Raw genomic sequence first — 24,970 nt, forward strand, 5'->3', positions numbered from 1 at the left:
GGCGAATTCTCAAAAACAGACTAGTGAAGTTCATAACAAAAAGTGTAACTGAATGCTAAACTCAGACAGATATGGAGATGAGTGATGATGACCATCCTGGGAAGAGATTAACATCCCCCAGACCAAACGCAGAGGTGACTGATCAGAGTCCAGAAGTGACACTGAAGTCACACACGGATACTACTGAGAGTGATAGCAACACTCAAACTGGACAGGGTGAAAATAGTCAGAGCACACGCTATCCTAAGAGAGAAAGGAAAAGCCCACAGTACTTACGAGACTATGAGTGTAAAGGAGAAGAGGATGACCAGATAAATGTAAATGTGGACTACTGCTACAGAGTGATGTATAATGTTCCACAAACCTTCAAAGAAGCTATGAGCTCATCAAAATCTGACATTTGGGCTAAAGCTATGAAGGAGGAAATCAAATCTCTCAAAGAAAATGACACATACACTCTAACCACAATACCACAGGGCAAAAATGCAGTGGGGGGGAAGTGGGTGTTTGCAGTAAAAGAATCTTCAGATAAGACTGAGACATACAAAGCCAGGTATGTTGCAAAGGGGTATAGTCAAGTAGTAGGAATAGATTACAAGGAGACGTTTTCCCCAACAGCTAACATGACATCAGTGCGCAGTCTGATGCAGCTAGCAGCTTAGTACGATTTGGAATTACACCAGATGGATGTGAAAACAGCTTATCTACATGCTCCAATTGATTGTGAGCTGTATATTGAACAACCTGAAGGATTTGAAGTGAAAACAGACACAGGTAAAAAGCTGGTCTGCAAACTTAACAAATCACTGTATGGACTGAAACAGTCAGGACGGAACTGGAACAAGATGCTGCATGACTTTAGAAAAACCAGTGGAGATTACGACCCACTCTACATCAATGGGGTATGTGTGGAAAGGGTACCAGCTTTCAGGTTCCTGGGTACGCACATCGCAGAGGATCTTACCTGGTCTACCAACACCATCACCACAGTAAAGAAGGCACAGCAGAGACTCCACTTCCTGAGGATCCTCAGGAAAACCAACCTGCAGGAGAAGCTCATGTTGTCCTTCTATCGCTGCTCCATCGAGAGTGTGCTGGCATACTGTATAACCACATGGTATGCCAGCTGCTCAGAAAAGGACAGGAAGGCCCTTCAGAGGGTCATCACGACGGCCCAGAAGATCATCGGCTGCTCACTGCCCTCCCTGGAGCACCTGTTCAGACTACGGTGCCTCAGTAGAGCAGGCAAAATAATAAAAGATCCATCCCACCCCGGCCACCGTCTGTTTGTTCATCTGCCCTCTGGTCGACGTTTCAGGTCGATCAAATCCCGAACAAACAGACTTAAGAACAGTTTTTACCCCAGGGCCATACGAGAACTGAACACTACCTTTGCACTAGGCAACACCGTTAAAAAATCTTGTACTTAATATAATTGTATTTAATTGTATTTATGTATTTATTTGTTTTGCATTTATTGCATATATGTTTGTACGCACCGTCAGGATTGGCTATTTTTTAATTTTGTTGTACTCGTTGCAATGACAATAAATGAATATTATTATTATTATTATTATTATTATGATCATCTCAGTAAAAATGGTTTCGCACAAAATCCAGCAGAGCACTGCGTGTACAGTAAAGAGACTGAAAATGAGAGAATAATTCTGATCATGTGGGTTGACGACCAAATTATTGCTGCCAGTGATAAAGAATCTCTCAATGGTGTGAAAGAAATGCTAAGTGCAAAGTTTAAGATGAAAGATCTTGGGAAACTTAGACATTTTCTAGGCATTGATTTTTCACAGACAGAGGGAGAAATAAAAATGAACCAAAAGAGGTACATAGCAAAAATACTGGAGAAGTTTGGAATGTCTGACTGTAAAAGAAGGTCAACTCCATGTGAACAGAAACAAAACTTTTATGATGATGATGAGTCTGTTAATCCAACACAATACAGGGAAGTGGTAGGCAGCTTGATATATGTGATGACATGTCCAAGGCCTGATTTAAGCTGGATTGTCAATAAACTGTCACAATATCTAGCAGAGCCTAAAGAACAACATAGGATAACTACCAAACATGTGTTGAGGTACTTAAAGGGTACTATAAACCAGGAGCTGTGTTACAAGAAAAGAGAGGAAAAACTCAAACTTGTTGCATACAGTGACGCTGACTGGGCGGCAGATCAAAATGACAGGCGAAGCACAACAGGATATTGTTTTAGTTTGTCTGAAAATGGGCCTGTTATTTCATGGAAATCCAAGAAACAGCAGACAGTAGCCTTATCCACATGTGAAGCCGAATATATGGCAATGGCGGCTACTACACAAGAGAGCTTGTATCTTGTGCAGCTATTGAAAGGAATGGACAAAGATTGCCAGTACGAGCCAGTGAAAATCTTTGAGGACAATCAAGGTGCGATCGCATTATCAAAGAACCCAGTGAACCGACAAAGATGCAAACATATCGACATTAGGTATCATTTCATTCGGTCTGCACTCAGTGATAAGAAAGTAATCATTGAGTATTGTCCAACAGCAGACATGGTTGCAGATATCTTAACTAAGCCTGCAACAAAGTTTAAAACTGAGAAATTCAGGGATTATATGTTTGGAGTGTAAAATCCTAACAACAAATTTTTTTTTTTCTTTTTGAAAGGTTGAACACTGTAAATGTGTAAAATGTGGTGATACAGAGAATGTAATCAGATTAAGTTATGTTGTATATGTTGTTAAATGTAATGCACAGCATAAGAGCAAGTGGGATGTTAAACCGAAACTGTTCAGATGTGCTCTTATACTGACGTCACTACCGGTGTACCAGATATAAAATGCGTATGAAAACAAAATAAAAGTCTTCTCTTCCGGTTAAAATAACACCGACGTATGAGAGCATGTGTGTTTATTCCTCCGAAGAATAAAAGCATAATACCGACTATCCTGCCCTTGAGATGCAAACGCCAACAAGGTGGGACCGTTACAAGCAGGACGGTCTGCACCTGAGCTGGAATGGAACGAATGTCCTTGGGGGAGTGTTTGCTAGCGCTGTCGGGGAGGATTTAAACTAATGTGGCAGGGGGATGGGAACAAGAGCAGAGAGACAGAGGGGTATAAAATGAGGGTAGAAACAATAGGTAGCAAGGTGAAAAGTAAAAGTGGCAGGCAGACAAATCCAGGGCAAAAATCAAAAAGGACCACTTTGCCACATAATTATATAAGGGGCAAGAGTGTTATAAAAACAAGCCTGAAGGCTTTGTGTCTCAATGCAAGGAGTATTCGTAATAAGGTGGATGAATTAAATGTGGAGATAGTTGTTAATGATTATGATGTAGTTGGGATTACAGAGACGTGGCTCCAGGGCGACCAAGGCTGGGAGCTCAACATCCAGGGATATTCTATATTCAGGCGGGATAGACAGAAAGGGAAAGGAGATGGGGTAGCGTTGCTGGTTAGAGAGGAGATTAACGCAGTGGAAAGGAAGGACATTAGCTCGGAGGATGTGGAAACGATATGGGTAGAGCTGCGAAACACTAAGGGGCAGAAAACGCTAGTGGGAGTTGTGTACAGGCCACCTAACAGCAGTAGTGATGTTGGGGATGGCATCAAACAGGAAATTAGAAATGCGTGCACTAAAGGTGCAGCAGTTATAATGGGTGACTTCAATCTATGTATAGATTGGGTGAACCAAATTGGCAGGGGTGCTGAGGAAGAGGATTTCTTGGAATGTTTACGAGATGGTTTTCTAAACCAACATGTCGAGGAACCAACGAGAGAGCAGGCCATTCTAGACTGGGTATTCAGTAATGAGGAAGGGTTAGTTAGCAGTCTTGTTGTGCGAGGCCCCTTGGGCAAAAGTGACCATAATATGGTGGAGTTCTTCATTAGGATGGAGAGTGACAAAGTCAATTCAGAAACAAGTGTTCTGAACTTAAAGAAAGGTAACTTTGAGGGTATGAGACGTGAATTGTCCAAGATAGACTGGCAATTTATACTTAAAGGGTTGACGGTGGACATGCAATGGAAGGCATTTAAAGATTGCATGAATGAACTACAACAATTGTTCATCCCAGTTTGGCAAAAGAACAAACCAGGAAAGGTAGTGCATCCGTGGCTAACAAGCGAAATCAAGGACAGTATTAAAACAAAAGATGAAGCATATAAATTAGCCAGAAAAAGTATCATACCAGAGGACTGGGAGAAATTCAGAGTCCAGCAGAGGAGGACAAAGGGCTTAATTATGAAAGGGAAAATAGATTATGAGAGAAAACTGGCAGGGAACATAAAAACTGACTGCAAAAGCTTTTATATATATGTGAAGAGAAAAAGACTAGTTAAGACAAATGTAGGTCCCTTGCAGTCGGAAACAGGTGATTTATCATTGGGAACAAGGAGATGGCAGACCAATTGAACAACTACTTTGGTTCTGTCTTCACTAGGGAAGACATAAACAATCTGCCGGAAATAGCAGGGGACCGGGGGTCTAACGAGATGGAGGAACTGAGGGTAATCCAGGTTAGTCGGGAAGAGGTGTTAGGTAAATTAAATGGATTAAAGGCCGATAAATCCCCAGGGCCAGATAGGCTGCATCCTAGAGTGCTTAAGGAAGTAGCCTCAGAAATAGTGGATGCATTAGTGATAATTTTTCAAAACTCTTTAGATTCTGGAGTAGTTCCTGAGGATTGGAGGGTAGCTAATGTAACCCCACTTTTTAAAAAGGGAGGGAGAAAGAAAATGGGGAATTATAGACCAGTTAGCCTAACATCGGTAGTGGGGAAAATGCTAGAGTCAGTTATTAAAGATGTGATAGCATCACATTTCGAAAGTGGTGAAATCATCGGACAAAGTCAGCATGGATTTATGAAAGGCAAATCATGCCTGACGAATCTTATAGAATTTTTCGAGGATGTAACTAGTAGAGTGGATAAGGGAGAACCAGTCGATGTGTTATATCTGGACTTTCAGAAGGGCTTCAACAAGGTCCCACATAGGAGATTGGGGTACAAACTTAAAGCACACGGTATTGAGGGTTCAGTGTTGAGGTGGATAGAGAATTGGTTGGCGGACAGGAAGCAAAGAGTAGGAATAAACGGGGTCCTTTTCGGAATGGCAGGTAGTGACTAGTGGGGTACCGCAAGGCTCAGTGCTGGGACCCCATTTATTTACAATATATATTAATGATTTGGACGAGGGAATTGAATGCAATATCTCTAAGTTTGCAGATGACACGAAGCTGGGTGGCAGTGTTAGCTGCGAGGAGGATGCTAGGAGGCTGCAGAGTGACTTGGATAGATTAGGAGAATGGGCAAATGCATGGCAGATGCAATATAATGTGGATAAATGTGAGGTTATCCACTTTTTCGGCAAGAACAGGAAAGCAGAGTATTACCTGAATGGTGGCCAATTAGGAAAAGGGGAGATGCAACGTGACCTAGGTGTCATGGTGCACCAGTCATTGAAAGCAAGCGTGCAGGTGCAGCAGGCAGTGAAGAAAGCGAATGGTATGTTAGCATTCATAGCAAGAGGATTTGAGTATAGGAGCAGGGAGGTTCTGCTGCAGTTGTACAGGGCCTTGGTGAGACCGCATCTGGAGTATTGTGTACAGTTTTGGTCTCGTAATCTGAGGAAAGACATTCTAGCCTTAGAGGGAGTACAGAGAAGTTTCACCAGATTGATCCCTGGGATGGCAGGACTTTCATATGAAGAAAGACTGGATAGACTAGGTTTATACTCGCTGGAAAATTCTTAAGGGGTTGGAGAGGCTAGATGCGGGAAGATTGTTCCCGATGTTGGGGAAGTCCAGAACCAGGGGTCATAGCTTAAGGATAAGGGAAAGTCTTTAGGACCGAGATGAGAAAACATTTCTTTACACAGAGAGTGGTGAGTCTGTGGAATTCTCTGCCACAGAAGGTAGTTGAGGCCAGTTCATTGGCTATATTTAAGAGGGAGTTAGATGTGGCCCTTATGGCTAGAGGGATCAGGGGGTATGGAGAGAAGGCAGGTACAGGCTACTGAGCTGGATGATCAGCCACGATCATATTGAATGGCGGTGCAGGCTCGAAGGGCCGAATGGCCTACTTCTGCACCTATTTTCTATGTTTCTATGTTTCTATCATGCGCCATTTTGTGACGGTGCACATTTATAGAAGCAAATAGACTTCCTTACCTTTAGAAATTTCACGCTGTCTTTTTGTTCCATCCGTTCCTGTAAACGCAGGAGTTCCACTTGAATAGAATTTAAATTCTTTTGAATCTCCTTAAGATTTTTCTCCATTGGATTTAGAATCCGCTCCTCATCTTCGCGTATATCTTTGAGGAAGTACTTTTCTTTCTCAGTGATAATCTGGTGCAGTTCAGCAAACTGGGATATGACATGGGACTGAAGGCTGTGTGACTCTTCCTGTCAAATGAATGCTGAAGATTAACATAATATATTTCTGTATTGTGTTTGCTTACAGAATAAGTGACCATATAGCCCATCAGCGTCCGGTTGTCAGAATTATCTAATCAATCACATTCTCTCACATTTTCCTGAAACAAAGAAGTTTAATTCTCCTTTAATTCTCCTTTCCATTCCCACACTGACCTTTCTGTCCTAGGTCTCCTCCATTGTCAGAGGGAGGCTAATTGCAAAATTGGAGGAACAGCATCTCATATTTCGCTTGGGCAGCTTTCAGCCCAGTAATATTGATTTCTCACACTTCAGGTAGCCCCGGCATTCCCTCTCTCTCTCTATCCCTCCCCCACCCAAGTCGCACTAACTTCTCGCTTTCACCCCATCAACAGCAAACAATAGCATGTTTCCTTTATCGTCGTTACTTGTTTCCATATCTTTTATTCATTGTTCTTTATTTCACTGCATCGTCGTCTACTCTATGCCCTCGTTTCCCTTATCTCTAACCAGTCTGAAGAAGGGTCTCGTCCCGAAACATCACCCATTCATTCTCTCCAGAGATGCTGCCAGTCCCGCTGAGTTACTCCAGCTTTTTGTGTCTATCTTCGGTTTAAACCAGCATCTGCAGTTCCTTCCAACGCACCTAATTTCAGCAGTCAATTGATCCAGCATGTCCACTTCACATTAAAATGAGCAACGCCGCATAAAAATTCCAGACAGAAAGGCCTCACCCGAACTTTGGAAATCTTTCGTAGTTGTTGCTGTTCTATTACTTCGATATCATATTTATTTTTCGTGACAGATTCTATGGCCGATTTTACCCGAGCCTAAGATCAAAGAATAAAGGCGTTAGACAACAAATAATCAACAAGGTAAATAAAGATACAAATCTGTTTGCATTGACCTTGTAGAGGTCAACAGCTTCTTTAATCGGCTGGAAGCTGTGGTTTCTGTGTTCCAGCGCATCTCGACAAACCAGACAGATCAGTTTCTTGTCATTTTCACAAAACAGCTTCATTTCTTCCTGATGTTCCTCGCAGAAAAGTTTACTTCCCTTCTCTGTCGGATTCAGGCTCAGTGCTCGAGCTTTCTCAGACAGTCTCGCCAAGGCCCGATTGACTTTGAGGCTGCGGTCTGCAAACTCCTCTCTACATTCCGGGCAGGAGTTTCTCTCCTCGCTGTCCCAACTCTGTGTGATACAGGAGCGGCAGAAGTTGTGCCCGCACTCCAGTATAACCGGGTCGGTGAAGAAATCCAGGCAGATGGGACAAACTGCCTCCTCGGTTAAACTCTCGACCTTGTCTTTCGAAGCCATTTTAATTCCCGGCACTTACCGGTTCGAAGTCTATTTGCTTTTGGGAGCGGCTGAATTCCTGCAGTATCGCGTTATCCACTCCGCACCCTGCCACGTCGTATAATGAATGGTAATTGACTGCAATAGACAATAGATAATAGACGCAGGAGGAGGCCATTCAGCCCTTCGAGCCAGCCCCACCATTCACTGTGTAACAAAATAACTGCGAATGCTGGTACAAATCGAAGGTATTTATTCACAAAATGCTGGAGTAACTCAGCAGGTCAGGCAGCATCTCAGGAGAGAAGGAATGGGCGACGTTTCGTGTCGAGACCCTTCTTCAGACTGATGTCAGGGGGCGGGACAAAGGAAGGACATAGATGGAGACAGGAAGATAATGGGAGATCTGGGAAGGGGAGGGGAAGCGAGGGACAGAGTCGATGTTCATACCGCTGGGCTGCAAGCTGCCCAGGCAAAATATGAGGTGCTGTTCCTCCAATTCCCGGTGGGACTCACTATGGCACTGGAGGAGGCCCATGACAGAAAGGTCAGACTCGGAATGGGAGGGGAAGTTGAAGTGCTCAGCCACCGGGGATCAGATTGTCTAATGCGGACTGAGCGCAGGTTTTGAGCGAAGCGATCGCCGAACCTGCGTTTGGTTTCGCCGATGTAAATAAGTTGACATCTGGAGCAGCGGATGCAATAGATGCGGTTGGAGGAGGTGCAGGTGAACCTCTGTCTCACCTGGAAAGACTGTTTGGGTCCTTGCATGGAGTTGAGGGGGAAGGTAAAGGGACAGGTGTTGCATCTCCTGCGGTTGAGGGGAAAGTGCCCGGGGATGGGGTGGTTTGTGTGGGAAGGAACGAGTGGACAAGGGACAAGGAGGGAATGGTCTCTGCGGAACGCAGAAAGGGGAGGGGATGGGAAGATATGGCCAGTGGTGGGGTCCCGTTGTAGGTGACGGAAATGTTGGATGACGATTTGTTGGATCCGCTGGCTGGTGGGGTGGAAGGTGAGAACGAGGGGGATTCTGTCCTTGTTACGGTTTGGGGGAGGGGGAGCAAGAGTGGAGCTGCGGGATGTAGAAGAGACCCTAGTGAGAGCCTCATCTATAATGGAAGAGGGGAAGCCCCGTTTCCTGAAGAATTAGGACATCTCTGATGCCCTAGTGTGAAACACCACATCCCGGGCGCAGATGCGGCGTAGACGGAGGAATTGGGAGTAGGGGATAGACTTTTTGCAGGAGACCGGGTGGGAAGAAGTGTAGTCCAGATAGCTGTGCGAGTCAGTGGGTTTATAGTAGATGTCAGTCACTAGTCTGTCTCCTGTGATGGAGATGGTGAGGTCCAGAAACGGGAGGGAGATAACAGAGATAGTCCACGTATATTTAAGGGCAGGATGGAAATTGGAAGTGAAGTGTATGAAGTCAAACAACATTCAATGTGATCATGGCTGATCATTCTCAAACACTACCCCGTTCCTGCCTTTTCCCCATACCCCCCCCCCCCCCCCCACTCCGCTATCATTAAGAGCTCTATCTAGCTCTCTCTTGAAAGCATCCAGAGAATTGGCCTCCACTGCCTTCTGAGGCAGAGACTTCCACAGATTTACAACTCTCTGAGTGAAAAAGTTTTTCCTCATCTCCGTTGTCAACGGCCTACCCCTTATTCTTAAACTATGGCACCTGGTTCTGGACTCCCCCAACATTGGGAACATGTTTCCTGCCTCCAACGTGTCCAATCCCTTAATAAACATATATTTCAATAAGATCCCCTCTCATCCTTCTAAATTCCAGTGTATCCAAGTCAATTCGCTCCTGTCTTTCAACATACGACAGTCCCAGTATTCCGGGAATTAACCTAGTGAACCTAAGCTGCACGCCCTCAATAGCAAGAATATCCCTCCTCAAATTTGGAGACCAAAACTGCACACAGCACTCCAGGTGCGTTCTCACTAGGGCAATGAACAACTGCAGAAGGACCTCTTTGCTCCTATACTCAACTCCCCTTGTTATGATGGCCAACATGCCATTGGCTTTCTTCACTGCCTGCTGTACCTGCATGCTTCCTTTCAGTGCCTGATGCACTCGGACACCCAGATCTCATTGTACGTCCCCTTTTCCTAACTTGACACCATTCAGATAATAATCTGCCTTTCTATTATTATCACAAAAGTGGATAAGCTCACATTTCTCCACATTAAACTGCAAGGGTTCATTGTGTAGTTGTCCGAGCAAACCTCCAACTAATCTCACAGGAGGGAGTTGCCGTTAGTTCTTGAAAGTGAATATACCAGAGATATGGACCTGGGACAGTGTAAAGCAGAACAATGGGGAGCAAGGCCAAAATGGTGCCATACGTGGATGGGAAACGATGGTGAAATATAAATTTAGACCAACTTTTAAATGGTAACGTGTGAACACCGGTGAAATGTGGCGTTCCACAGTCTCTCGGTGTAATCTACACGTGTAGGAAGGAACTGCAGATACTGGTTTAAACCGAAGATAGACACTAAAAGCTGGAGTAACTCAACGGGTCTGACAGCACCTCTGGAGAAAATGAATGGGCGTCGTTTCGGGTCGCGACCCTTCTTCAGATTGAGCGTTAGGGGAAAGAGAAACGATAGATATAGACGAGGATGCAGAGAGATGTACAACACATGAATGATACTCCGGGTTTGTCGCACTAAAAAATAGAGTTGCTTCTCTTCTTTGGTAACGATTGAAGGGATTTAGCGGAACACGCGACGAGCTAAACTGGGATTAGTTTAAACGGGTGTTTGAGAGCTTGACGAGAAGTCACACAGATTCACAGAATTACACAACGTGCTGGAGTAACTCGGCGGGTCAGGCACCTTCTCTGGAAAAAGTATCGCCGATGTTTCGGGTTGGGACCCTTCTTCGGTCTGGAGATGGACCCGCACCCGAAACGTCATCTACCCATGTTTTATCCCAAGAAGGATCCCGTCCCGAAACCTCGCCTATCCATGTTCTTCAGGGACGCTACCTGGCCGCTGAGTTACTCCAGCATGTTGCGGTTCCTTGTTTCTACTTCATGAAGTTAAACTCAGAGAAATCTCCGAATCCCACGGACAATGAACGTTTCCATGCGTTCTCGAGGAACAGCACTTCGTCTCATGAGTATAGGAGCAAAGAGGTCCTTCTGCAGTTGTACAGGGCCCTAGTGAGACCGCACCTGGAGTACTGTGTGCAGTTTTGGTCTCCAAATTTGAGGAAGGATAATATTGTTGTTGAGGGCGTGGAGCGTTGGTTTACTAGGTTAATTCCCGGAATGGCGGGACTGTCGTATGTTCAAAGACCGGAGCGACTAGTCTTGCATACACTGGAATTTTGAAGGATGAGAGGGGATCGTATGGAAGCATATAAGATTATTGAGGGATTGGACACCGTAGAGGCAGGAAACATGTTCCCAATGTTGGGGGAGTCCAGAACCAGGCGCCACAGTTTAAAAATAAGGGGTAGGCTCGAAGGGCCGAATGGTAACTCCTGCACCTATTGTCTATTGCCCATTGTCCATGGTATGGCATGTTGGCATTCATAGCGAGGGGATTTGAGTATAGGAGCAGGGAGGTTCTGCTGCAGTTGTACAGGGCATTGGTGAGACCACATCTGGAGTATTGCGTACAGTTTTGGTCTCCTAATCTGAGGAAAGACATTCTTGCCATAGAGGGAGTACAGAGAAAGTTCGCCAGATTGATTCCTGGGATGGCGGGACTGTCATGTGTTGAAAGACTGGAGCGACTAGGTTTGTATACACTGGAATTTAGAAGGATGAGAGGGGATCTTATAGAAACTTACAAAATTCTTAAGGGGTTGGACACGTTAGAGGCAGGAAACATGTTCCCAATGTTGGGGGAGTCCAGAACCAGGGGCCACAGTTTAAGAATAAGGGGTATGCCATTTAGAACAGAGATGAGGAAAAACTTTTTTAGTCAGAGAGTTGTGAATCTGTGGAATTCTCTGCCTCAGAGGGCAGTGGAGGCCAATTCTCTGAATACATTCAAGCGAGAGCTGGATAGTGCTCTTAAGGATAGCGGAGTCAGGGGGTATGGGGAGAAAGCAGGAACGGGGTGCTGAATGAGAATGATCAGCCATGATCACTTTGAATGGCGGTGCTGGCTCGAAGGGCCGAATGGCCTACTCCTGCACCTGCTCTCTGTTGAAAGCATTCAAAGAATTGGCCTCCACTGCCTTCTGAGGCAAAGAATTCCACAGATTTACAACTCTCTAACTGAAAAAGCTTTTCCTCATCTCCGCTCGAAATGGCTCACCCCTTATTCTTAAACTGTGGCCACTGGTTCTTGACTCCCCCACCATTGGGAACATGTTCGCTGCCTCGAACGTGTCCAATCCCTTAATAATGTTATATGTTTCAATAAGATCCCCTCTCATCCTTCTAAATTCCAGTGTATACAAATCTAGTCGCTCCAGTCTTTCAACATACGACAGTCCCGCCATTCCGGGAATTAACCTAGTAAACCTACTCTACACGCCCTCAATAGCAAGAATATCCTTCCTCAAATTTGGAGACCAAAACTGCACACAGTACTCCAGGTATGGTCTCACTAGGGCCCTGTACAACTGCAGAAGGACCTCTTTGCTCCTATACTCAACTCCTCTCGTCATGAAGGCCAACATTTCATTGGCTTTCTTCACTGCCTGCTTTTACCTTCATGATTACTTTCAGTGACTGATGCACTCGGACACCCAGATCTCGTTGTACGTCCCCTTTTCCCCCTTTAAAATTTTAATTTTAACTTCATGTTTTTCGTGTACCTTGTTGTTTGTCGTGACCAATTGGCCGACCAATTTCCCTCCGGGGATAAATACAGATTTATCGTATGGTATCGCTATTGGTAATTATGCAGTTCCCATCTCCTTCTTAAATTGTTCCCAGGCTCACCATTGCCTCCTTCTTGCTGCCCACATAAAACCCCATTCGTGTTATTCACATTCCCGTGGGTTGCACCCGTGGCCTGCCTGGCGATCTGAAAATTACCGATAAGTGAAAAAGGCTTGGATAGAGTGGACGTGGAGAGGATGTTCCCACTCGTGGGAATCTCGGACCCGAGGTCACAGCCCCAGATTTAACGGATGTTCCTTTAGGCAATTGAGGAGGAATATCTTGAGTCAGAGGGTGGTGAATCTGTAGATTTATTTGCCACAGAGTGCTGTGGAGGCCAAGTTAATGGATATTTTTAAGGCAGAGCTAGACAGATTCTTGATTCGTACGGGTGTCAGGGGTTATGGAGAGAAGGCAGGAGAATGGAGTTCGGAGGGAGAGATAGATCAGCCATGATTGAATGGCGGAGTAGACTTGAAGGGCCGAATGGCTTAATCCTGCTTCTATCACCTATGATTCTCTCCACTTCTAATAAGTTTGACTGCAATGTCAAATTTGTTCAATGTCCAACTTTTCCGTGTCCCGATGAAGATTTCCGACCATTTATGATCCTGATGAGCGGGGAGGCCGAGTGTATCAATCCTAAGATTTTTATAAAAGTTCAGTTGACGGGATCCGATAACACGTTTAAAAAAAAGGCGGATCAACAATTCTAAACGCAGTGGCTGTTTATTTCTCTCTTCCCACATTTACATCCCCCCTGGTTTTATTTCCGCGCTCACTGGGGTTTTACGACGCGGAATTTGGGAATTAAATGGATGCCGTTCAGCGCCGACCTGTTGTCCACCGGGTTTCTGCCCCACAGCCCCTGAGCCCCGCTCCTGACGCCGGTCCCGGGACCCGACCCTTTCACACACCCGGAGAGGAACCGGAGCAGATTCTCAGCCACTGGGTTTCTTGCCAAGGCCCAAAGAAAGGATAATGTTTCTCCGTGAATTTATTCCCAGTGAAGGTGTGGAGATGGGACTTGGTGCACGCGTCGTAAAAGGAAACTGCCCCGGACTCGTAACTGAGATAAACTCCCACCCTCCCGGGGATGGGACGGGCGGGGAGACGGGATGGAGGGGAGGTGGCAGCAACAAACTCGTCACCCCGCCGCCTGATCCTCCAGACTCCAGTCTCCGGGGTCAGTGTGACCGGTCTCTTCCTCTCCACAGACTCTGTGGCGACTCCCAGACTCCAGTACGTACTCCCCGCCACATCCACCTCCCAGTAATGTCTCCCCGATGTGAATCCCTCCGATCCCAGCACACGCAGCCAGTTTATGAACCTCTTCCCGGTGTCAGGGAGACTCCTCCGGGACTCGGTCTGTCCCAACCTCTTCCGATCTTCAGACACCTCGAGCAGCGGATGCGCTGCTTCCACATCCAGGGTGACGGAGACTGGGGGGCGAAGCAGAGAATCAGAGAGTCCCCGGGGGGTCGGGGGGAGACTCGGGCAGCGCGGCCCAGGGACCGGAGGAGAGGCCGCTCGGCCTCGGGCACAGGCGGGCGGACAATGAAAGTTTCCCGTGGGGGATTTTCCACAATTGCGCGAGATGGAAAAGAGAAATGCATTTCCGCTACTTTTCTTCCGGGAAGTGGAAGTGAAATGTTTTGGTTGTCGCGGACGGAGAGAGCGAAATGGGAGACGAGGATGGCGAAGTTGCGGCTGGGTACGTGTGTGCGTCAGACTGAGTTAATGTAATGGACGTATTAAATATCAGTGGGTGCATGTATCCTGCGTTGGTGAGTGTGTTCATGGGTGGTTGTGTAAGTCATGGTGTGTCCCCACGTGTAAGGTGTGTGTTGGTGAGAGTGTGTGCTGTATGCCTGTGGACTAGTCGAATGAATAAATTCACTGGTCGACACAAAATGCTGGAGTAACTCAGCGGTGTAATCTACATGTGTAGGAAGGAACTGCAGATACTGGTTTAAACCGAAGATAGATACTAAAAGACGGAGGAACTCAACGGGTCTGACAGCACCTCTGGAGAAAAGGAATGGGCGACGTTTCGGGTCGAGACCCTTTTTCAGAGTGAGCGTTAGGGGAAAGAGAAACGATAGATATAGACGAGGATGCAGAGAGATGTAGAACACATGAATGAAAAATATGGGGAAAAAAGTTAGGGTGTTAACGGAAACAGGCCATTGTTAGCTGGGTATTTATTCACAAAATGCTGGAGTAACTCAGCAGGTCAGGCAGCATCACCGGGGGTGACTGTGACATTCCCGTTGTCTGCCCTTTAGTTTTCCATCGCATGCGGGCACTATTGTGGTACAGCTAAAATGACCTGCTGTCGCACAGATACAACGACCCAGTGTTGGCTTCGAACTGGTGCTCACTGTGTGGAGTTTGCACGTTCTCGCTCTAACCTCGCGGACCTCTCCTCGATAATCCGGTTTTGTCGCACTAAAAAATAGAGTTGCTTCTGTTCTTTGGTAACGATTGAAGGGATTTAGCGGAACACGCGACGAGCTAAACTGGGATTAGTTTAAACGGGTGTTTGAGAGCTTGACGAGAAGCCACACAGATTCACAGAATTACACAATGTGCTGGAGTAACTCGGCGGGTCAGGCACCATCTCTGGAAAACGTATCGGTGATGTTTCGGGCTGGGACCCATCTTCGGTCCGAAACGTCATCTACCCATGTTTTATCCCAAGAAAGATCCCGTCCTGAAACCTCGCCTATCCATGTTCTTCAGGGACGCTACCTGGCCGCCGAGTTACTCCAGCGTGTTGCGGTTCCTTGTTTCTACTTCATGAAGTTAAACTCCGAGAACTCTCCGAATCCCACGGACAATGATCGCTTCCATGCGTTCTCAAGGAACAGCACTTCGTCTCATGAGTATAGGAGCAAAGAGGCTCTTCTGCAGTTGTATAGGGCCCTAGTGAGACCGCACCTGGAGTATTGTGTGCAGTTTTGGTCTCCAAATTTGAGGAACGATATTCTTGCTGTTGAGGGCGTGCAGCGGAGGTTTACTAGGTTAATTCCCGGAATGGCGGGCTGTCGTATGTTGGAAGACTGGAGCGACTAGGCTTGTATACACTGGAATTTCGAAGGATGAGAGGGGATCTTATCGAAACATATAAGATTATTAAGGGATTGGACACGTTAGAGGCAGGAAACATGTTCCCAATGTTGGGAGAGTCCAGAACTAGGGGCCACAGTTTAAGAATAAGGGGTAGGCCATTTAGAACGGCGATGAGGAAAAACTTTTTCAGTCAGAGAGTTGTAAATCTGTGGAATTCTCTGCCTCAGAAGGCAGTGGAGGCCAATTCTCTGAATGCATTCCAGAGAGCGAGATAGATCTCGTAAGGAGAGCGGAGTCAGAGAGGATGGGGAGAAGGCAGGAACGGGGTAATGATTGAGAGTGATCAGCCATGATTGAGAGTGTCGCCATGATCACACTGAATGGTGATGCTGGCTCGAAGGACCGAATGGCCTCCTCCTGCACCTATTGTCTATTGTCCATTGTCTATAGAGTAGGCGCGTTAGAAACCTGAGCCTCCGCGGCGGAGGGAAGGGGGATCCCGATCGACCCGCGATCGGCGGTCGGAGCGTGAGACGGGAAGGGGAAGACTACGGTGGACTCAGCGTGGGGGGAGCGCCGTGAGGGACGGTGGGAGACCCGGTGTTGGGAAGGGGAGCGGGGTACCGCGGGACTCTAGTTTTAGAATCCTCAGCTGAGGGGAATAGTCTACTTTTCCCCCTCAAGTTTAGACAATAGACAATAGGTGCAGGAGAAGGCCATTCGACCCTTCGAGCCAGCACCACCATTCAATGTGATCATGGCTGATCATTCTCAATCAGTATCCCATTCCTGCCTTCTCCCTATACCCCCTGACTCCGATACCCTTAACAACTCTATCTAGCTCTCTCTTGAAAGAATTCAGAGAATTGGCCTCCACTACCTTCTGAGGCAGAGAATTCCACAGATTTACAACTCTCTGACTGAAAAAGTTTTTCCTCATCTCCGTTCTAAATGGCCTACCCTTTATTCGTAAACTGTGGCCTCTGGATCTGGACTCCCCCAACATTGGGAACATGTTTCCTGCCTCTAACGTGTCCACCCCGTAAATAATCTTATATGTTTCAATAAGATCCCCTCTCAACCTTCTAAATTCCAGTGTATACAAGCCTAGTCGCTACAGTCATTCAACATACGACAGTCCGACCATTCCGGGAATTAACCTAGTAAACATACGCTGCACGTCCTCAATAGCAAGAGTATCCTTCCTCAAATTTGGAGACCAAAACTGCACAGAGTACTCCAGGTGTGGTCTCACTTGTGCCCTGTACAACTGCAGAAGGACTTCTTTGCTCCTATACTCAACTCCTCTTGCTATGAAGTCCAACATTCCATTGGCTTTCTTCACTGCCTGCTGTACCTGCATGCTTCCTTTCAGTGACTGATGCACTAGGACACCCAGATCTCGTTGTACGTCCCCTTTTCCCCTTTCAAAATTTTAATTTTAATTTCATGTTTTGCGTGTACCTTGTTGTTTGTCGTGACCAATTGGCAGACCAATTTCCCTCCAGGGATAAATACAGATTTATCGTATCGTATCGCTATTGGTAATTGTGCAGTTACCATCTCCTTCTTAAATTGTTCCCAGGCTCACCATTGCCACCTTCTTCCTGCCCACATAAAACCCCATTCGTGTTATTCACATTCCCGTGGGTTGCACCCGTGGCCTGCCTGGCGATCTGAAACTTACCGATAAGTGAAAAAGGCTTGGTTAGAGTGGATGTGGAGAGGATGTTCCCACTCGTGGGAATCTCGGACCCGAGGTCACAGCCCCAGATTTAACGGATGTTCCTTTAGGCAATTGAGGAGGAATATCTTGAGTCAGAGGGTGGTGAATCTGTGGATTTCTATGCCACAGAGTGCTGTGGAGGCCAAGTCAATGGATATTTTTAAGGCAGAGCAAGACAGATTCTTGATTCGTACGGGTGTCAGGGGTTATGGGGAGAAGGCAGGAGAATGGAGTTCGGAGGGAGAGATAGATCAGCCATGATTGAATGGCGGAGTAGACTTGAAGGGCCGAATGGGGTACTGATTGAGAGTGATCAGCCTTGATCGCATTGAATGGAGGTGCTGGCTCGAAGGGCTGAATGGCCTACTCCTGCACCTATTGCCTATTGTCTATTGTCTATTTATGATCATGAAGAGATCGGGATCCCATGGGTGAAGTATGAGCGGGGAGGCCGAGTGTATCAATCCTTAGATTTTTATAAAAGTTCAGTTGACGGGATCCGATAACACGATTAAAAAAAAGCGGATCAACAATTCTAAACGCAGTGGCTGTTTATTTCTCTCTTCCCACATTTACATTCCCCCTGGTTTTATTTCCGCGCTCACTGGGGTTTTACGACGCAGAATTTGGGAATTAAATGGAAGCCGTTCAGCGCCGACCTGTTGTCCACCGGGTTTCTGCCCCACCGCCCCTGAGCCCCGCTCCTGACGCCGGTCCCGGGACCCGACCCTTTTACACTCCCGGAGAGGAACCGGAGCAGATTCGCAGCCACTGGGTTTCTTACCAAGGCCCAAAGAAAGGATAAAGTTTCTCCGTGAATTTATTCCCAATGAAGGTGTGGAGATGGGACTTGGTGCCCGCGTGGTAAAAGGAAACTGTCCCGGACTCGTAACTGAGATAAACTCCCACCCTCCAGGGGATGGGACCGGCCGGGAGACGGGATGGAGGGGAGGTGACTGCATTAAGCTCATTACTATCCCGCTCGATGCTCCAGACTCCAATCTCCGGGGTCAGTTCGGCCTGTCTCTTCCTCTCCACACACTCTGTGGCGACTCCCAGACTCCAGTACGTACTCCCTGCCACATCCACCTCCCAGTAATGTCTCCCCGATGTGAATCCCTCCGATCCCAGCACACACAGCCAGTTTATGAACCTCTTCCCGGTGTCAGGGAGACTCCTCCGGGACTCGGTCTGTCCCACCCTCTTCCGATCCTCAGACACCTCGAGCAGCGGATGCACTGTTTCCACATCCAGGGTGACGGAGACTGGGGGGAGAAGCAGAGAATTAGAGAGTCCCCGGGGGTCGGGGGGAGACTCGGGCAGCGCGGCCCCGGGACCGGGGGAGAGGCCGCTCGGCCTCGGGCACAGGCGGGCGGACAACTGAAAGTTTCCCGTGGGGGATTTTCCACAATTGCGCGAGATGGAAAAGAGAAATGCATTTCCGCTCATTTTCTTCCGGGAAGTGGAAGTGAAATGTTTTGGTTGTCGCGGACGGGGAGAGCGAAATGGGAGACGAGGATGGCGAAGTTGCGGCTGGGTACGTGTGTGCGTCAGACTGAGTTAATGTAATGGCCGTATTAAATATCAGTGGGTGCATGTATCCTGCGTTGGTGAGTGTGTTCATGGATGGTTGTGTATGTCATGGTGTGTCCCCACATGTAAGGTGTGTGTTGGTGAGAGTGTGTGCTGTATGCCTGTGGACTAGTCGAATGAATAAATTCACTGGTCGACACAAAATGCTGGAGTAACTCAGCGGGCCAGGCAAGGAATGGGTGACGTTTCGAGTCGAGACCCTTCTTCACCCTTCAGACTGATGGCAGGGGAGTGGGTGGGACAGAGATGGAATGTAGTCGGAGACAGAAAGACTGGTGGGAGAACTGGGGAGGAGGAGGGGATAGGGAGGGAAAGCAAGGGCTATTTGAAGTTAGAGAAGTCAATGTTCATACCGTTGGGGTGTAAACTACCCACGCTAAATATGAGGTGCTCTTCCTCCAATTTGCTGTTCCTTCACTCTGACAATGGAGGAGGCCCATGACAGAAAGGACAGATTGGGAATGGGAGGGGGAGTTGAAGTGCTGAGTCACTGGGAGATGGGTGGCAGTGTGAACTGTGAGGAAGATGCTATGTGGTTGCAGGTTGCCTTGGACAGGTTGTGTGAGTGGGCGGATGCATGGCAGATGCAGTTTAATGTGGATAAGTGTGAGGTTATCCACTTTGGTGGTAAGAATAGGAAGGCAGAGTATTATCTGAATGGTGTCAAGTTAGGAACAACGAGATCTGGGTGTCCTAGTGCATCAGTCACTGAAAGGAAGCATGCAGGAAGAGCAGGCAGTGAAGAAAGCCAATGGAATGTTGGCCTTCATAACAAGAGGAGTTGAGTATAGGAGAAAAGAGGCCCTTCTGCAGTTGTACAGGGCTCTAGTGAGACTGCAACTGGAGTACTGTGTGCAGTTTTGGTCTCCAAATTTGAGGAATGATATTCTTGCAATTGAGGATGTGCAGCGTAGGTTTACTAGGTTAATTCCCGGAATGGTGGACCGTCATGTGTTGAAAGACTGGAGCGACTCGGATTGTATACATTGGAATTTAGAAGGATGAAAGGAGATCTTATCAAAACGTATAAGATTATTAAGGGGTTGGACACGTTAGAGGCAGGAAACATGTTCCCAATGTTGGGGGAGTCCAGAACAAGTGGCCACAGTTTAAGAATAAGGTGTAGGCCATTTAGAACAGAGATGAGGAAAAACTTTTCAGTCAGAGAGTTGTGAATCTGTGGAATTCTCAGCCTCAGAAGACAGTGGAGGCCAATTCTCTGAATGCATTCAAGAGAGAGCTAGATAGAGCTCTTAAGGATAGTGGAGTCAGGGGGTATGTGGAGAAGGCAGGAACGGGGTACTGATAGAGAATGATCAGCCATGATCACATTGAATGGCGGTGCTCGCTCGAAGGGCACCTTCGAAATTAGAAATTTCACGCTGTCTTTTTGTTCCATCCGTTCCTGTAAACGTAGGAGTTCCTCCTGATTAGAATTTAAATTCTCTTGAATCTCCCGAAGATTTTTCTCCATTAGATTTAGAATCCGCTCCTCATCTTCTCGGATATCTTTGAGGAAGTACTTTTCTTTCTCAGTGATAATCTGGTGCAGTTTAGCAAACTGGGATGTGACTTGGGACTGAAGGCTGTGTGACTCTTCCTGTCAAATGAATGTTGAAGATTAACATAATATATTTCTGTATCGTGTTTGCTTACAGCACATGTGTCAAACACAAGGCCCGCGGGCCGAATGCGGCCCGCCACGTCATTTTATGTGGCCCGCGAGAGCTTAATTGGCATTGGTCGAATATCTTTTAAGTTACAGACATTTTTAACTTTCAAACTCTCATTTCTAAACACATTTTTCAAAGTGCTGTGCGTCTGACGGCACGGCCTCTCCTCACTCTAACTCATCCGGGGGACACTCCCGAGCAGGAGGGAGATGGTCGCACTGATGGTCCTCATCCTTCCCTTCCATCCCTTCAATCCACGGGCACGGCGTCCTGGAGTCCCCCCCTCCCGCCCGGACCCAGCGGGACCGGGCAGCTTCTTCTCCTCCTCCTTCAGCGGTCGCTGCCACCGACGGCCCCGTCGCGACCTCAGAAAGATGGCGGCCTCCTCATGCTCCGCCATCTTGTGCGCATCCCCCGCCGCGCCTCTCTCCTCTCTCCTCTCACTTCTCTCCCCTCCCCACTCTCCCAGACCCGAGGCCGTCCGCCCCGAGTAGTCCCACCTCCACCGCCCGACTCGAGTAGTCCCACCTCCGCCGCCCGACTCGAGTAGTCCCACCTCCGCCGCCCGACTCGAGTAGTCCGGGGCTCCCTCCTCCTCCCTGCACGTTCGGTAAGTGCCTTTCGCCGCCAACGGCTCCACGGAGGGGAGGGGACGTGGGGGGCGGGTGGGGGTAGGAGGGGGGGGGGTGGAGGAGAGAATGGGGGGGGGGGTGGGGGGAGAAGAGAGTGGGGGAAAGGGGTGGTGGGGAAAGGGGGGGAGAGTGGGTGAGGAGAGAGTAGAGGGAGAGTGGGACTGGGGAGGGGGACAGCGGGGGTGGTTGGGGGAAGAGAGAGTGGGGGTGGGGGGAAGGGGAACAGTGGGGGTCAGGGAAGAGGGGAGAGTTGGGGGGAGGGTGGGGGGAAGAGAGAGTGGTGGTGGGGGGAAGGGGGATAGTGGGGGTCAGGGAAGAGTGGGGGGAAGCAAAGAGGGAGAAGGTGGGTGGGGGGGAAGGGGACAGTGAGAGTGAAAGGGGGAGGAGGTGGTGGAGGAGGTGGGAGGGGTGGGGAGGAGAGGGGGTGTGGGGAGAGGGGGGTGGTGGTGGGGGGAGGGGTGGTGGTGGTGGGGGGAAGAGAGAGTGGGGGTGGGAGGGAAGGGGGACTGAGGGTCAGGGAAGAGGGGAGAGTGGGGGGAGGGAGTGGGGGAGGGAGGGAAACGTGGATGATGGGGAAGGGGACAGTGAGTGAAAGGAGGGGGAGGGTGGGGGGAGGAGAGAGGGAGTGCGGGGGGAAGGGGGTGGTGGTGGGGGAAGAGAATAGCGTGATGGGGGACAGTGGGGGTGGGGGAGAGGGGGACGGTGAGAATGCAGGTGGGGCGAGTGGGTGGAGGGGAGGGGTGGGAGGGGGGTGAGGGGAGGAGAGAGTGGGGGAGGAGGGGTGGAGGAGAAAGTGGGGCTGTGGAGAGTGGGGCTGGGGGAGGAGAGAATGTGGGGGGAGGGGAGAGTGGGGAAAGGGGGGATGGGGGGAGGAGAGAGTGGGGGAAAGGGGGGATGGGGAGAGTGAGAGTGGGGCGGGGGAGGAGAGAGTGGGGGGGTGGGGGGAGGAGAGAGAGGTGGAAAGGGAGGTGGTGGGGAATGGGGGGTGGGGGAGAGTGCGAGTGGGGGTTGGAGGGAGAGTGCTACTGGGGAGGAGGGTGGGGTGGGGAGGAGAGAAGAGTGGGGGGGGAGGAGGGGTGGGGGGAAGGGGACAGCAGGGGTGGGGGGAGGAGGGGGTGTTGATGGGGGATGAGAGAGTGGGGTGGGGGAGAAGTGGGACAGTGGGGGTCAGGGAAAATGGGAGAGTGGGGGGTAGGTAGAGGAGGGATAAGGGGGATTGAGTAGGGGGTTGAGGATGCTACACCAATACAGGAAAGGCTTTGGGTCCAAGGCTCCTCGGTCACACCCTCTCCCCTTCCCTGTACCGCGTTTAATTGCGCTCCCCCTCCCCTGGAGGAGCACGGCACCACAGTGAAGGAGAAAGAAGATGGCCGCTGGCAGGATGGTGTCAGAGGATCCCTCTCCCCTTTCCCCATCTCACCCACCCCTCCCCTCTCCACCTCCCCCCCCCCCCCTTTGAGATTCATTTTAATTTTTTTAAGAGACAATATATTTTAAAGAAAAAACGCGATTTCCCCAGGTCGAAATGGAAACCCTACGAAGAACGGGCCCAATTTGTCAATGTTCTTACATATATTTTTACATTTATGTTAATGCATGTACAATATTTGTTCATTTCAATAAATAATAATCAAATGCAGACAGTTATTTAACAATATGTTAAGGATTAGTTACATTTATACAGTCTTACAGTTACAACCGGTCCTTTGAGGGCAACCATAATGCTGATGTGGCCCGGGGTGAAAATGAGTTTGACACCCTTGCTTTAAACTGTACCTTTACTAAAAAGCACTGAACCCTCAACTCATTAAACCCTGAACTCACTGAACCCTGAACTCACTGAACACTGAACTCACGGAACCCTGAACTCTCGGAACCCTGAACTCACTGAACCCTGAACTCACTGAACCCTGAACTCACTGAACCCTGAACTCACTGAACCCTGAACTCACTGAACCCTGCACTAAAAGTACGAACAAAAAGCAGAAATACAACCCTGGGGTTACGCCCAATCAGCTGCTTCTTCTAGTCTGCTTCCACCAATCAGCGGCTTCCTAAAGAAGTGTGAGGGAACATTTTAAACCAACGCTGCACCAACCGCTCCTGGGCCCCGCCCACACGCTGCACCAACCGCTCCTGGGCCCCGCCCACACGCTGCACCAACCGCTCCTGGGCCCCGCCCACACGCTGCACCAACCGCTCCTGGGCCCCGCCCACACGCTGCACCAACCGCTCCTGGCCCCCGCCCACACGCTGCACCCACCGCTCCTGGGCCCCGCCCACACACGCTGCACCCACCGCTCCTGGGCCCCGCCCACACGCTGCTCCAACCAAGAGATAAAGAACAATGAATGAAAGATATGCAAAAACGTAACAATTATAAAGGAAACAGGCCATTATTAGCTGTTTGTTGAGTGAAAACGAGAAGCTAGTGCAACTTGAGTGGGGGAGATAGAGAGAGATTCGGCATTCAACGCGGATACAAGGACAGATACAGATACAAGCGCTGGGACAAGGACAGCGGGCGATGGCGCTTGAAATCCGCAATGTTGAAATGAAAGTGGGAAATACCTTGAAGATTAAAGGGAAGATTTCAGAGGAAGCCGACAGGTTTACGGTGAATCTGGGGAGTGACGCTGACCACATCGGCCTCCACTTCCAGCCCCGCTTCCACGATGGGGACGACGGGACCGTGATCGTCTGCAACTCCAAGTGTGCTGACGGCTGGGACTCCGAGCAACGAGAGCACGACTTCCCCTTCAGCAAGGGCGAGAAGTTCAAAATGAGCATCACGTTCAAGGGAGACGTCTTTGAGATTAAGCTCCCCAATGAATCCGTGATTGAGTTCCCCAATCGCTTCTCCCTGGAGACCATCAGCTTTGTCTCTGTGTCCGGAGATTTCAAGTTGGTCTCGTTCGGCTGCAGATGAGAGAGGTTTTGAGAGGAAGTGTCAAACGTGGACGCTGAATGGAAAATGTCCCGTCTGTTCTCTTGACGAAGAACGGTTTACTTGGTGCAAGATGGCGGACTCGAGGCAGACGCTACAGAAATAGTTTAATTACCTCCGGGATTCTAGATTTTGAGTCCAACCGTTCTTGGTGATCCTTCTGATGTGAGAATGCACAAAATTAATTTGACCACTTGTGATTTCCTTGCTCAGTGGTAATTGTTCACTTGACATCCCAAGAATAAATTATGAGATGCTAGTGGACACAAAATGCTGGAGTAACTCAACGGGTCAGGCAGGATCTCTGGAGAGAAGGAATGGGTGACGTTTCGGGTCGAGACCCTTCTTCAGGCTTCTTCAGATGCGATGGAGTTTCTTCCCACAGGCCATCGGGACTGTTAACTATTATATCTCCAAAGAATTTTTAAAAATCTGCATTAATTTTAATTTTTATGCCGTAATTGTAAAAAAAAATGGCACAATCCGCAGGCGTTGCCACTTTCATGTCACTGCACATCTTGTATGTGTATGTGACAAATAAACTTGACTTGACTTGGTGTTGTTTATTAGTATTGTTCAGCCTTTGCTGCCAGCGCACATTTGAACACTCGCGGTACTCCAGGGCTCGGCGTGAACCAGGAATTTGTGTGTGAATTGAAAATGGCTTCGATGGCTGAGTCCGAGTGTTGGACCGAGGACGTGGTTTGTCCCATCTGCCTAGATTTGTTCACCCATCCGGTGTCACTGGAGTGCGGGCACAACTTCTGCCGCTCCT

The 24,970-nt window shown here is 48.5% G+C and overlaps 1 protein-coding gene across 1 annotated transcript; it reads left to right on the plus strand.

Annotated features, from left to right (window-relative positions):
* Positions 1 to 23,717: 23,717 nt before the first annotated feature.
* On the plus strand, positions 23,718 to 24,452 carry LOC144602648 (galectin-2-like). Its single transcript, XM_078415782.1, has one exon. The coding sequence runs from the start codon at positions 23,776 to 23,778 to the stop codon at positions 24,175 to 24,177; it is 402 nt and encodes a 133-aa protein (XP_078271908.1). The 5' UTR covers positions 23,718 to 23,775; the 3' UTR covers positions 24,178 to 24,452.
* Positions 24,453 to 24,970: the final 518 nt, after the last annotated feature.

Source organism: Rhinoraja longicauda, chromosome 19 (assembly GCF_053455715.1).
Source record: "Rhinoraja longicauda isolate Sanriku21f chromosome 19, sRhiLon1.1, whole genome shotgun sequence".
NCBI classification, from domain to species: Eukaryota; Metazoa; Chordata; class Chondrichthyes; order Rajiformes; family Arhynchobatidae; genus Rhinoraja; species Rhinoraja longicauda.